Genomic DNA, 14,382 nt, shown 5'->3' with positions numbered 1-14,382 from the left:
GGCAATGTTGATCCATTCCAAATGCGTTTGGTAATTGAGAGCAGGCTGATTGGACAGGCTGATTTGTAGGTTAATGAACAAAATTTTTTTTTAAAAGCTCACAGTAACTTAGCTTCTCACCAAGGCTAGGCCTAATGAGGAATATGGTTGCCACTTTAAAAAAGCAGCTTTATTGTTAATTTGGTTTTTTTTCATGGGTAATTGGGATTAGTTTTTAAACATATTTCATTCAGGTTTTTTTCTCCTGAGTTTCAATGGGCAACTGATAATGTAGTAACAGGGAAGGATTCTTCTTCAGTATATCTTTTCCCTGATGCCAAAGTACAGTTTTTATACCACTGCAAAACAAACAGAACCAATACTTCTGTCACATTTTACAAAATTGATTTCAGATTCTTGCTTTGTGATCTATCAATTTGCTAGAAGACATTTATTTTTGCTCATGAAGAGGCTGAAATCTTCACTTAGATTATTGGAGGGGATAGAGGTAGAGACAGTGACAGTTGGCCTATTCTGTAGCAAGAAAAACAAAATGTGTCTCCATATATGGAAACATATTACATGTATATATACATATACATTATTTTTATACATATACATTATATATACATATTAACATGATATATATTGCATTATATATTACATATACATATATATGAAATGCATGGTATTTCTTCTATGTTTCTTAAGGAAAGCCACATATATGGATTACTGTTAAGTTAAAATACCCAATATTTGACCCTTCTGACCTACTGAGATGGTAAATACACATATATACAATATATATTTTTTCATATGTGTATGAGCTTGAACTGGGGCTTGGGCATTGTCCCTTAGCTTTTCTGATCAAGAGTGGTCCTCTAAGACTTGAGCCACACCTCTACTTCCAGTGTTTTGGTAGTTAATTGGAGATAAGAGTTTCAAGGACTTTCCTGTTCTGACTAGCTTCGAATTATAATCCTCACATCTCAGCATCCTGAGTTGCTAGGATTACAGGCATGAGCCACTGGCACCCAGCATACTACAAAATACATTTTAATAAAACTTTTATTCCAGACTTTTGGAGACACTTCCATGTAAATACAACCTCCTTTGCTCCATTACTGCTGCCACCCCACCCCACCCACCCACACACCCCCCCACACTCACACGTTAACTCCATGTCCACAGATGCGCATGCACAAAGGCCAGCTGTCGACCAGAAACCAGACTTACTCAAACAAAATGGGAAGTTATAGTATCCATCTGCACACGTCTCACAGTTGTCTCCATGGTAATTGGGCTTACAGTGGCAATGGCCGGAGCCCTGTTCACAGCCATCCGCATGCTCAGGGTCACAGCTGCAAGCTGAGAGAAATAATGGTATCCAAAGGATCAGCCCTTCCCTTCAAGACACTTCCTAAAGCAAACATGTTCTCTCCTTCTCAGCAACATTTCATTCTTGATTAGCACTCTGCAGTTAGCCCTGCGGGCCATTGCATGTTTCCCACTCCATACCTGAACGTCAGTTCTCACTGAACCTCACGGGCTGGCCAGCCATCAGAAGGCAGCCTAAATGAGCCTCTCAGAGGCACTCTCAAAAATATCACTAAGTACATGAACCACTGCATGTCGCATTGAGCAGAAGGCAAGGCCTGCACTGACTGTAGTCAGAGAAGCTGGGGGTGGGAAGGATGGTTTGTGATTCTGACAGTCTGCTGGGTATGTCCTGGTCACAACCCAACCATGAATGTCCACAAAGTGCCTATCATTGCAGCTGATGAGCACATGAGAGTAAGATACTGAGCCACAGCTCTGTAGTTTGTGGAAAGCATACGTAGCAAGACTGAACCATTGCCCATTGCTCAAATGTTAGCTGCCAGTGATATGGCAGTCCAACAAGATTATGCCCTAGAGCCAGGTGCCAGGAACTCAAAGCCTATAATCCTAGCTATTCAGGAGGCTGAGATCTGAGGATCCAGGTTTGAAGCCAGGGCAGTTAAGTTTATGAGACTCTAATCTCCAATTAATCACTTAAAAACCAGACATGGAGTTCTGACTCAAAGTAGTAGAGCACTAACATTTAGCAAAAGAGCTCAGGGACAGGGCCCAGGCCCTAAATTCAAGCTCAACAACAACAAAAAAAACCCTTCAAAGTGGTTGTGGTATACTAGCTTTGATACACTTCCCCCAATTTTGGGACTTTCCTTAATGTGACAGACTGTGACTCTAGACAGGAAAAAAAAAATCTAACATAGCTCCTTTAAGTACATGTCCTGTGGAGGAACTGAGAGACATCTGATGTTTTTCATAATGGTTTATGATTTCTTTGTGCTATGGGTACTAATAGCTCTGAGGACCACATCAATTAGGAAAGACAAACCAGGAAAATGATTTTTTAAAATCAAGTGTAGTTCCTAACAGGTACAGTCACCTTTATGATGTCCTCTTTTCCTTTGCCAATGCCTATTCTTCATGGGCACAAAACAGGTAACACACATGCTTTGCAAGATGAGGAGGAAGAAGGAAGGAACTCTCTAGAGAGAAGGATATTGCCTTATATATTCTTTTGGACTTCAATGCCCTCAGACATTAATGAATTCCTTGAAGGAGCAGGCACAGAAGTCAACTTCGATACTAGAATTATTTTCCAACTGTGACAAACAGAAACATGAACATCGTATTGGCTAGATACAGGCTACACGTGTAGAGAAAAGCCCATTATTGAATCAAAGACTAAAATTCCATAGGGAAACCTCTGTTCATTTTACCAGATTATACTAGTTTTGCATATAATAAATGAGTTCCAACTCAGTCATGCAAGAACAGAAATGAACCACATTCTAAATCTACCAGTTGGTGATTTTGTTATTCAGTACAAATATTTAACTATTCAGACTCTGGTTTCTTCCTATCTAAAAATGAGAATAATAAAGTGTGCTAAGTTTACTGTGATATTAAATAGGACTTCCATGTAAATACTTAGGCAGTGTCTTGCATATGGCAAGTACTCAACGAATTGTAGCAACTTTCAGCACTATGATTATTCTAAAATCTTTGTGTGTTGTTTTAGTACAAATTTTGACAAAAGGTAAAATTATCAGAGATCATGTCAACACAATAGAAAGTAGAAGAACATTTACTGCAGGCCTAATAAGTGACAAGCCCAATGTTAACTATTTTCCTAGGTATTTTTTATAATATTTAATTTGATCTTATGAAATATGTTATCATTTCATTTACATGTAAGAAATATGGGACTTGGAGTGATTATGTAACTTCCTGAGGTCATCCAGCTTAGAAGACTGGAATAAATAATAGGGAAAAGGAAAGAAGATTGACAGCTGGTCAGAACTGATTCTGGTACATCCTTGGAGCATTCTACACAGTATAGAGACACCAAGTTGTCAAGAAACTCACGGATGCAGCCATCGGGGGCATCAACCGAAGCTCCATAAGGGCGGTAATAACCCTTGGCACACTTTTCACAGTTCACACCAGCTGTGTTGTGCTAGAAAGAAACAAAAGACATTTAGAAAAAAGAACACTGGAGAAGAAGCCCAGTCCTCTTTATTTTATGCTATTTTTCCAGTGAAATAATTCCATCATTTATAATCCTAATTTCAAAGTCACTGAAAACATAAGCAGTGATCTTGACCTTGGCTCTCCAGGACTTTTCAGGGATACTAGCTTAAACTATGGCTCTGAAATTTTTTTCCCATTGGAAATCCCAAGATTTCTCCTTTGTAAAAGGATTTGCTTTAATGATGTGTTTGACATTTATGGGAGGAAAAAAAAAAAAAAAACCCTAAAGACTAGGTCCCATCACTTCATTCAGAAAAACTGATAGATAATTGTTACCTACAGTTTTAACCCAAGGCATAAAAGGCCATGTACATATTTATGTCCTTTCCAATTTTGGAACAAACAGCATATACAGAACTTAATCTCTATTCATTCTAATTTTATCTGTGCTTTAGCCAGAAAACCATTTTCCAGATTATGTGAATGGAAAACATACGCATGAGTCTCATACACAGAGCACATTTCAAAGTACAATACTGGGAGCTTTTTTCTACTTCATGGTTAATCCTGCTGATTGCCTCAAAATCAAATTACCCATCATGCATCATCAATTTCCAAGAACTATATACCACAGGCTTAGCTCAATTCTGCCTCTCTCTAATTTGGAATGAATTCAGAGGACAGTGTTCTTTCATGAATGAAAAGAAAACCATAGGAAATTAACAAATATACTCTGACACAAACAAACGTCTGAATAGAAGTGCAGAGGATAGAACAAAGCCCTATTTTGTATCCTCTTCCTTGTTTTAGAAGATTTTATTAATTACAGACTTCTATTACGACTCTGTCCTGTGGGCTAAAATCTGAGTCCACTTTAACAATGAGGTAAAAAGTCATGCTGGCAGTGGGGCTGGGGATATAGCCTAGTGGCAAGAGTGCCTGCCTCGGATACACGAGGCCCTAGGTTCGATTCCCCAGCACCACATATACAGAAAACGGCCAGAAGCGGCGCTGTGGCTCAAGTGGCAGAGTGCTAGCCTTGAGCGGGAAGAAGCCAGGGACAGTGCTCAGGCCCTGAGTCCAAGGCCCAGGACTGGCCAAAAAAAAAAAAAAAAAAAAAAAAAAAAAAGTCATGCTGGCCACTTCTCTAACTTAACATTTAGGTCACAAACATCTTAAGCAAATAACAAACAGCTGCAGCCCACCCTGTCTTCCCATCAAATGCCAATTAACCCTCTACTTGCCACTGTGATCTATCACAGATTGAGGACATCAAGCTATCCTTGGCTTCCAGTTATCTTCTAACAAGAGTAGAAAATGACAAGTGTTCTTGAAGGTGGGTAACCTTTCCTCTCTACCACACAAAAAAAATCTGCCATGGAAAAGTTGTACATTTAAGACACAAAGGGAACCAATAAAAGGCATAGACAAAGTGATGAAATGCTCTGAAGATGGAACTACCTCATGTTTGGTTAATTTGAGGTAGTTTTCTAGAAAACAGGACACACCACTGTACTCATGTCCACCGTGGTTCTGGTTTGACTTAGACCAAGTCAAGACCAAAGGACATAGTAGTGGCTCCATTATTTCTTTTTTTTTTATTATTATTAATTGAACATAAAATTTTTTTTACAAGGTGTTGTGCAAAGAGGGTGCAGTTACATAGTAGGGCAGTGTGTACATTTCTTGTGATATCTTACTACCTGTTTTTCCATCTCTTGTCTAGGTCAGGTAGACCCATATGCAATATACAATGTATCAAGCACATATACAGTGTTCACAGACTTGGTCTCTACTGTCTCTCCATCTCCTTTGTTAACAGTCATATATCAGGGAGATCATGCCCCTTTGTTTTCTGTGTTCTAGGCTTGTCTCACTCAACATTATTTGTTCGAGTTCTGACCATTTCCCTGCGAATAACAATATTTCACCATTCCTAATCGCTATGTAGTATTCCATTGTGTATAAGTACCATATTTTTTGGATCCATTCGTCTGTGGAGGGGCATCTGGGTTGTTTCCCTATTTTGGCTATTGTGAATTGTGCCGCGATAAACATGGAAGTACAAATGTCCTTTTGATATCTTGGGTTTTGCTGTTTAGGATAGATGCCTAGGAGTGGTATGGCTGGGTCATAGGGTAGGACTATATTGAGCTTTTTGAGAAACCTCCATACTGTTCTCCAAAGTGGTTGTACTAGTTTGCACTCCCACCAACAATGGAGAAGGGTTCCTCTTTCCCCACAGCCCCTCCAGCATTTGTTGTTGCCTGAGTTCAGAGTATAGGCCATTCTAACTGGGGTGAGGTGGTATCTCAGGGTTGTTTTTATTTGCATTTCCTTTACTAGCAGGGATGTTGAGCATTTCCTCATATGTTTCTTTGCCATTTTTATATCTTCTCTTGTGAAGTCTCTCTTTAGCTCTTTTGCCCATTTCCTAATAGGTTTATTGGGCTTGGAGGGGCTTAGTTTTTTGAGTTCTCTGTAGATGACAGATATCAGGCCTTTGTCTGTTGCTGTGCTGGTAAATATCCTTTCCCATATCGTTGGCTGTCTTTCTATTTTGGTGGCTATGACCTTAGCTGTGCAGAAACTTTTTAATTTGTAGTAGTCCCATTTGTCGAGTCTCTCCCCTATTTGTTGTGCCCCTGGGACTCTATTCAGGAAGTTCCTTCCTGTGCCTATAAGTTCTAGCGTCTTTCCTACTCTGTCCTTCAGTAGTTTCAAGGATTCAGGTCTGATATTGAGGTCCTTGATCCATTTTGAGTTGATCTTGGTGCATGGTGATAGGCTTGGGTCTACTTTGAGTTTTCTGCATATGGCTGCCCAGTTCTCCCAGCACCAGTAGTTGAAGAGGCTATGTTTATTCCATTGTATGTCTTTAGCTCCTTTGTCGAATATCAGTTGGCTGTAAGAGTGCGGTTTTATTTCTGGGTCTTCAATTCTAATCCACTGGTCTTCCGATCTGTTTTTATACCAATACCATGCTGTTTTTGTTATGATGGCCTTGTAGTAGAGCTTGAAGTCTGGTATGGTGATACCTCCTGCACTATGTTTTTTGCCTAGAATTGCTTTGGCTATTCTAGGTTTTTTGCTGTTCCATATGAATTTATGGATTGGTTTCTCTATTTCAGTGAAGAATGTGGCTGGGATTTTGATAGGTATTGCATTGAATTTGTATAACAATTTGGGCAATATGGCCATTTTCACTATATTGATTCTGCCTACCCATGAGCATGGGAGGTCTTTCCATCTCCTTGTGTCTTCTTTGATTTCCCTTATTAGATTTTTGTAGTTTTCATTGAATAGGTCCGTCACGTCCTTGGTTAAGTTGATCCCTAGGTACTTTATTCTTTTTTTGGCTACTGTAAATGGAATTGTTTCCATAATTTCCTTTTCTGTTTGTCTATTGCTGGTGTACAGAAAAGCTGCTGACTTTTGTGGATTGATTTTGTATCCTGCTACTTTGCCAAATTGGTTTATTAGATGTAGGAGTTTGGGTACTGAGTTTTTTGGGTCCTTGAGATATAAGATCATGTCGTCTGCGAATAGGGATAACTTGATTTCTTCCTTGCCGACATGGATCCCTTTGATGTCCTCCTCTTGCCTTATTGCTATGGCTAGGGATTCCAGCACTATGTTGAACAGAAGTGGGGAGAGTGGGCATCCTTGTCTTGTTCCTGTGTTTAGGGGGAATGATTTAAGTTTCTCTCCATTTAATATGATATTAGCAGTTGGTCTGTTGTATATGGCTTTTATTGTTTTGAGGAATGTTCCATCTATTCCTGTTCTCTCCAAAGCTTTTAATAGGTATGGATGTTGTATTTTGTCAAAGGCTTTTTGGGCATCGACTGAGATAACAATGTGATTCTTGATTTTAGTTCTGTTTATGTGGTGAATTACATTGATTGATTTACGGATGTTGAACCATCCTTGTGACTGAGGGATGAAGCCTACTTGGTCATGACGTATGATATTCTTGATCAGTTTCTGTATCCTGTTAGCTAATATTTTATTGAGGAGCTTTGCATCTGTGTTCATTAGTGATATTGGTCTGTAGTTCTCTTTTTTTGTTGGATCTTTGCCTGGTTTGGGGATGAGTATGATATTAGCTTCGTAGAATGAGTTTGGGATTTCTCCCTCCGTTTCTATTTCGCGGAAGAGTTTGAGGAGTATTGGAATTAGCTCCTCACTAAAGGTTTTGTAGAATTCGTTGGTGAATCCATCTGGGCCTGGGCTTTTCTTAGTAGGGAGGTTCTTGATTACCTCTTGTATCTCACCGTAAGTTATTGGTTTATTTAGTTGATTTATTTCTTCTTGGTTCAGTTTGGGCAGTTTGTACTTCTCTAAGAATTGATCCATTTCTGTAAAATTATTGTTTTTTGCTGAGTAGAGGTTTTGGAAATAGCTCCTTATGATTGTTTGAATATCGTGTGTACTTGTTGTAATTTTTCCTGTGGAGTCCCTGATTTTACGAATATGAGTCTCTTCTCTTCTTTTTTTTGTGAGTCTTGCAAGGGGTCTGTCAATTTTGTTTATTTTCTCAAAGAACCAGCTTTTAGTCTTATTTATTTGTTGAATGGTCTTTCTATTTTCAATCAGATTTATCTCTTCTTTAATCTTTGTGATCTCTCCCCTCCTAGTCGTTTTAGATTCTGTCATTTCTTGTTTCTCCAGTTGTTTTAGTTTCATCGTGAGGGTATTCACCTGCTCTGCTTCCATTCTTTTAATGTGGGTGCTGAGTGCAATGATCTTGCCCCTCAGTACTGCCTTAGCTGTGTCCCATAGGTTTCTTTGTGATGTGTTTTCTTTGTCATTGTGGCTTATGAATTCGTTGATTTCCTCTTTAATTTGATCTGTGGCCCAAGTGTTGGATAGCAGCGTGGGGTTTAGCTTCCAAGAGTGTGTATAGGCTCTGTGGTATCCTTTGTTGTTGAGGGTTACCTTTAATCCACTGTGATCAGATATAATACATGGGATGATGTCAATACTTTTGTATTTGCTGACCATTATTTCTATTTGGGAGATCAGGAGGAGAGAATAGTTGAAATTGCATTTGCATGATGCCAAAGAAGAAAACCTCAAATATGCCAGGTGAAGATTTGGGTAAGTATAGATGGTGTCTCTGCAAGCAGGAAACCTCCCTTCCTCTTACCCCTCCTTGAACTCCACCCAAGGAGGATTTTAATGGAATTCTCCTCTAGAAAGTTGGCCCTGTTTTGCTTAGTCACATCCTTGAATTCTTCTAAGCAGAAGCTTTCCAAGGTATTTTCCAATATTTAGGCAAACCCCATCTCTATACCCTTTTCTCTCAGTTCCTTGACCAACTTTTCCTGGCTCACCATTTCTGTGAACCTCAAGCATACAGCCACTATTGGCAACCCTGTTTCCTTAATAGATTTTCCCTACCAAGGCACAAAGGCCCCACATGATCTGAACTTTCTCACCTCTCTGGATTACTTCCAACTACACTGGGCTTCAAGCTCCTTCCTAAGCATTTTGCCCTACCAGCCACTCAGCCTCTAATGTTAGAATGGACCCCTACCCTGCCCCCAGCAGATGCTTGGCTAATTCCTTTACTCTTTCAGGACTCTTCTCAAATGCCACATGTCAGGAAAAAGCTATCCTATTTAAAATATTATATATATATATATATGTATATATATAGTATAATATATATTCTAAGTAAGAAAGCTCAGAATTAGTCTGTCAACCTTCATACAAGTCCTACTAAAATTCTGATTGTCAATGCACTGAATTTACAGATTTGTTTCAGAGAAATGGCATATGTATTGTATTAAGTCTAGAAAAACATAATGATTCTCCATATAGTTGTTCTTTTATATATTTTAATACAGTTTTACAAGTTTTCCTACAGTGCCACAATCAACTTCTTCTTTGCCTCTTGAAGCACCTCTGAATCATTCCTGCAGCCACAGCCACAGCCACATGCTCCTTTCTGGAGTCTCTTGACATTCCTGGTCTGTTGATGGCGCTCTTCCCTAATTTTAATTTTATTATGGATCCTGGAAGTAAAAAAGTCAAATTTGGCTTTTGAAATATCTTTTCTGTCCTGATTTACTGCAGGAACAAAGTTATATATGCTCCATCTTCATCTGGATCCTTCTCTTAGTTTTATGTGGTGTATGTGTGCATCAGGGACAGTTTGTAAATAGACAAATACACCGAAGACACAGGTAAGCAGGGAACAAGCTTAAACGTGTCTGTAAAATATGATAAACTCTGGGGGTTATATGTCTTTTAATAAGTAAGGTATGTGAGTTCTTTATATATCCTAGATACCAATCATTCATCAGATTTATGGTTTATGAATATTTTCTCCTTGTCTTCAACTTGCCTATTTACTTCCTTTAGTTGTTTTACCTTTTTCAGGATGAGGACGGTTGTAGGAGGGTGAGAGTGGTTTGAATTTAGGGCTTTGTGCTTGTATTCATTTTCTTAATAGTGTCTTAATGTGCATAAGTTTTAAATTTTAATGACCTCTAATTTGGATATTTTCATGGTTATTGCTTTCTGTAACCTAAGAAAACTTTGTGCATCTTCTGAATTTTCTATCTTTTTCCCTAAAATTTATAGTTTGAGCTTTACTTTAGGTCCCTAATTTGAGGAATCAAGGGTCATTTTTTCCTATATAAAGTTCACTTATTCAAGAACCACTTATTTTGAAAGGCCTTTCTTTCCTCCCAAATAGACTGTTTTTGTACTTTTTTTAAAGGATAGTTATTTTTTTTTCTTATTTATTGTCAAAGTGATGTACAGAGAGGTTACAGTTTCATACATTAGGCATTGGATACATTTCTTTATATATATATTTTTTTATTATCAAACTGAATTACAGAGAGGTTACAGTTTCATACATTAGGCATTAGATACATTTCTTGTACTGTTTATTACCTCCTCCCACATTCCCCCCTCCCCCCTCCCCCTTTCCCTCTCCCCCCATGAGTTGTTCAGTTGGTTTACACCAAACAGTTTTGCAAGTATTGCTTTTGTAGTCATTTGTCTTTTTATCCTGTGTCCCTCGATTTGGGTATGTTTTTGTACTTTTCTAAAAAACCAAATGTGCACACAAGTGGAGCTCTGTTTCTGTGCCCCATGGGTTTTCACATTGATGACTTTGTCCATCCTTACACCAGCTTTACACTGTTCTGATTTAGGTAGCTTTGTAGCTAGCTTGAAATAAGATATATTCTTCAGCTATTTTTACTTGCTTGTTTTATTTGCATTTATTTTTACGAGATGAGCACTTTTACCACTGGGCCATATTCCCAGCCCTGCATTTACTTTTAGATTGCTACAGAAAAACAAAAAATCGTACATACTTGGGTAACACGTGTTTAAGTCAGAGAAAATATAGCTATCACTTCAAATATTTATTATTTCTCTATAGTAATAAACCCTGAGCTTTATGGAAATGACTTTTGATAGTCCAGACCATCTATATCCATATAAACTTTAGGATCTGCTTACTAATTTCCATTCTAAATCTACATGTTTTTGGATCCATTTTGGGATAATTGACTGTTGGGGTCAGCTGTGCCTTTAAGGGGCCACAGCTGACCTTGGCCTGCCCCTCTCCTTCCTGCCATTGGCAGGAAGAGAAAGCTCTGCTCCTGGGGCAGCACGTGTGTAATGGAAGACACCCCAGAAACCCATTCTTAGGGGGCTGGACCTCTGCCCCCGAGGGAGGTCCCCTGACATCACTTGATGGACAGCCCTCTGTGACCAATCTGCAATCCCTCTCTTGTGCCCGCCCTCGGGGGTATATCTGGGGGGCTCCTCATTTGAATAAACAGAACGTCCCAGAGACGTCTCCGAGTTCTCACGCACTCATCTCTTCCTTGGGCTGGCGGGCATGGAAGTCTCGCACCCACACGCGACCCCACTCCCACGTCCGATACCGGCCAGAGGGGGTGTGTGAGAGTAGGTATGGATCCCCCACTGAATATATAGGTAAGCCCAGGACCCTTCCCCACGTGTTGGGGAGGGATAGAGCTAAGCCCGGCAAATTTACAACCCCGACAAATTTACAACCCCGACAATTGACAATAATACTGAAGTTAAAATCTATAACCATGTTGCATCTTTCCAATTATTTAGTTTTTTCAAAATTTCTCTGAGCAATAATATAAATGCCTTGCTCACCTTTGGTTACATTTATACACAGGTATGTTATATATTTGACACTTAAATTGAATTTTCATTTCATTTTTCCTATTGTTTGCAGCAAGTATATAAAAATACAATATTTAGTTACATGTTTGCTGGTTTAGTGCTTGAGATAAAAACCAGGGCCTTGTACACACTAGGCAAGTGTTTTACCACGGAGCTGCATTCCCAGCCCTTGTTTTTTTTTTGAGAGAAGATATCCTTATGCTTCTCACACTGGTCCCAAATTCACTATATAGCTCAAGCTGACCTTGAACTTGTGATCCTCCTGCCTCTGCCTCCTGAATACTAGGATTACAGGTGTAAACCACCATGTCTGGCTTATTCATTTTTATATATGACACTTGAATCTTGAACATACTAAATTTACTACTTATATCTTTTGACTGTTTTGGATATACCTTAGGATTCTCTGTATAAATAATCATATGAAAATAGTTTTGATTCCTTCCTTTTATATTTTTCATGTTTTATCCCATGGATTAAAAATTCCAAGATATTAACAGAGTAAGTAGGTGAAGAATAAACATCCTGGCCTTGTTCCTATTATTTAAAAGGAAAACATTAGACCACAGATAAGTTTAAAATTCCAATGCACATGCCATTTATATGAGATTGCATAAATACACCTGGAATCTTAAGTGTGCTAGGAATCTTGGTGAGCTCTGCTGCCTTACATATGAGGTACAACATTAGTGCTTTATTACTTGGAGTTCAGGGCAGACATGGATAACTGACTGTGATACATTTCCTCCTTGTATCAGGATTAAAGAAAAACTGTCTGAAAACAGGATTTAATGAGGACTTTTGTACCAGAGGTGGAGAAATGTTCTCAGAAAACACTTTCAATTGCATGCTGCCTTCTAGACATCTTTTGGAGAGCAGGGTTTACAGCATGCTCAGCCCCAGTGATCACACACAGACTCTGATTTTAAGTAGTACCTCACCTGACAGTCGATGCAGACCCCTCCACCTGCATAGACACCCTGGCTGTTCAAGCTCGAGTGCTGCTGCTCAACATTTGGATCGTAGTAACAGTCGACGGCATGGCCATGACAGTTACAGGCTGAAAAGGAGGGGGGGAAAGCACATTAGGTAAATATTCCATCATTACCTGGAGACATTTATTAAATTCCCCAGATAAAATCACTGCTAAATCATCTAAAATAAGTCTGTTCTGGAATGCCAGGGAAATTTTTTGTAGGGAATTTAGGGATCTTTTTTACACAAAGGCCAGTGTATAATATGATGTACTAGTTCCTTCCATTTGATATTAAATGAGGAAAGTTTCACTTTTATAAAAAAAATAGGATGTGTAATTGTAACAAACTAAGCTGCACCAAAATCCCACTACAATTAGTACATAGTGTTATTACTGGCAATAACTGAATTTTCTGTTTACTGTGAAAAATAGTTTACACATTTAATCTGTTCAATAACTCTGTAGAATAAGTGGGGAAACAGACAAAGAGAAACTGAGAGATATGTCCACAATTACCCAGCTCATAAGTAAGAGGGGTCGAATTTCAACCTGTCTCTGGCTCCAAAATCCTCAGCTAGTACTCTGAACATCTATTCTTAGCACTACTTACAATATTGATGAATTGGGGATGATATTAATGCCAAATTTACAGAGGAAGAACTAAGGAAATAATATACTCACTTGACTGTGAGTTCTATTTACTGCATCATCTGTTTATAAAGAATCGCTGTGTGTATGTTTATTTGAAGGGTAGGTCTTGCTATGAAGTCCAAACTGGTCTTAAACTTGTCCCAAGCACTGAGGTTACAAGCAAGTGCCACCATGCCAGGCTTAGGAAATCTGCCTATTTTTTTTTTTTTTTTTTTTTTTGGCCAGTCCTGGGCCTTGGACTCAGGGCCTGAGCACTGTCCCTGGCTTCTTCCCGCTCAAGGCTAGCACTCTGCCACTTGAGCCACAGCGCCGCTTCTGGCCGTTTTCTATATATGTGGTGCTGGGGAATCGAACCTAGGGCCTCGTGTATCCGAGGCAGGCACTCTTGCCACTAGGCTATATCCCCAGCCCTGCCTATTTTTAATTAGGTAATTCAAATTGCATTTGAAAGCATGTAACAAGTTAGATTCTAACAAGTCTCACTATTCTACTTGGCATAACATTCGTACTTTTAATTGTTAGCTAACTATTTTATACTTTTTAGTTACTTTGACAACTTTTTAAACTTTAGGAAAGGAAATGTTAAAATATTGTCATATGTATTGGCGTGAAGAATGTCATGCCTTGAAGAGTTTCACTAGTTGTTGCAATTGTTGGAGTGCATGTAATAAAATTGGTTTGAAGCACCTGACCACAGTTAAACAAAGGACGTGTGTCTAATCATTTCTTTTCCCTCTTTCTGACTGCATCACCTGGGTGTAAGAAGTGGGAAGGCCCTGAGAAGGAACCTGCTGGCTTGACTATGAGGTAAGAATGACCTGCACTCAGATATTCACTAGTCTCTCACCTGAAGCAACACCAATAATACCAGTATCTCTCAAAACAGTCTTTGAACCCCTAACTAGAAATGCCTTTCAAGGGGTGACATTGAACAAGATATACTCATAAACTCCCTTGTTAAATGGCAACCCCTTTGTATATCTACTTAAATAAAAATTCTTTTTGAAAGATGCATTGTACTCATAAATTGATATGTTGATTGAAACCCTTTTGTACAA

General features: G+C 38.9%; 1 protein-coding gene across 3 annotated transcripts in view; it reads right to left on the bottom strand.

The window, feature by feature from the left end:
* The window catches only part of Lama3 (laminin subunit alpha 3), a 214,209-nt gene that overhangs the window by 143,909 nt on the left and 55,918 nt on the right, over positions 1 to 14,382 (bottom strand). For all 3 annotated transcript variants that reach the window (XM_048363240.1, XM_048363241.1, XM_048363244.1), the window contains exons 8-10: positions 12,639 to 12,757; positions 3,400 to 3,490; positions 1,216 to 1,347 (exon numbers count right to left, since the gene is read on the bottom strand). In XM_048363240.1, coding sequence (XP_048219197.1) covers positions 1,216 to 1,347; positions 3,400 to 3,490; positions 12,639 to 12,757 — 342 coding nt within the window. The remainder of the gene's footprint in view (positions 1 to 1,215; positions 1,348 to 3,399; positions 3,491 to 12,638; positions 12,758 to 14,382) is intronic.

Source organism: Perognathus longimembris, chromosome 15 (assembly GCF_023159225.1).
Source record: "Perognathus longimembris pacificus isolate PPM17 chromosome 15, ASM2315922v1, whole genome shotgun sequence".
Taxonomy (NCBI): Eukaryota; Metazoa; Chordata; class Mammalia; order Rodentia; family Heteromyidae; genus Perognathus; species Perognathus longimembris.
Note: the sequence above shows the minus strand (reverse complement) of the source record. Positions and strands in the feature narration are given on the sequence as shown.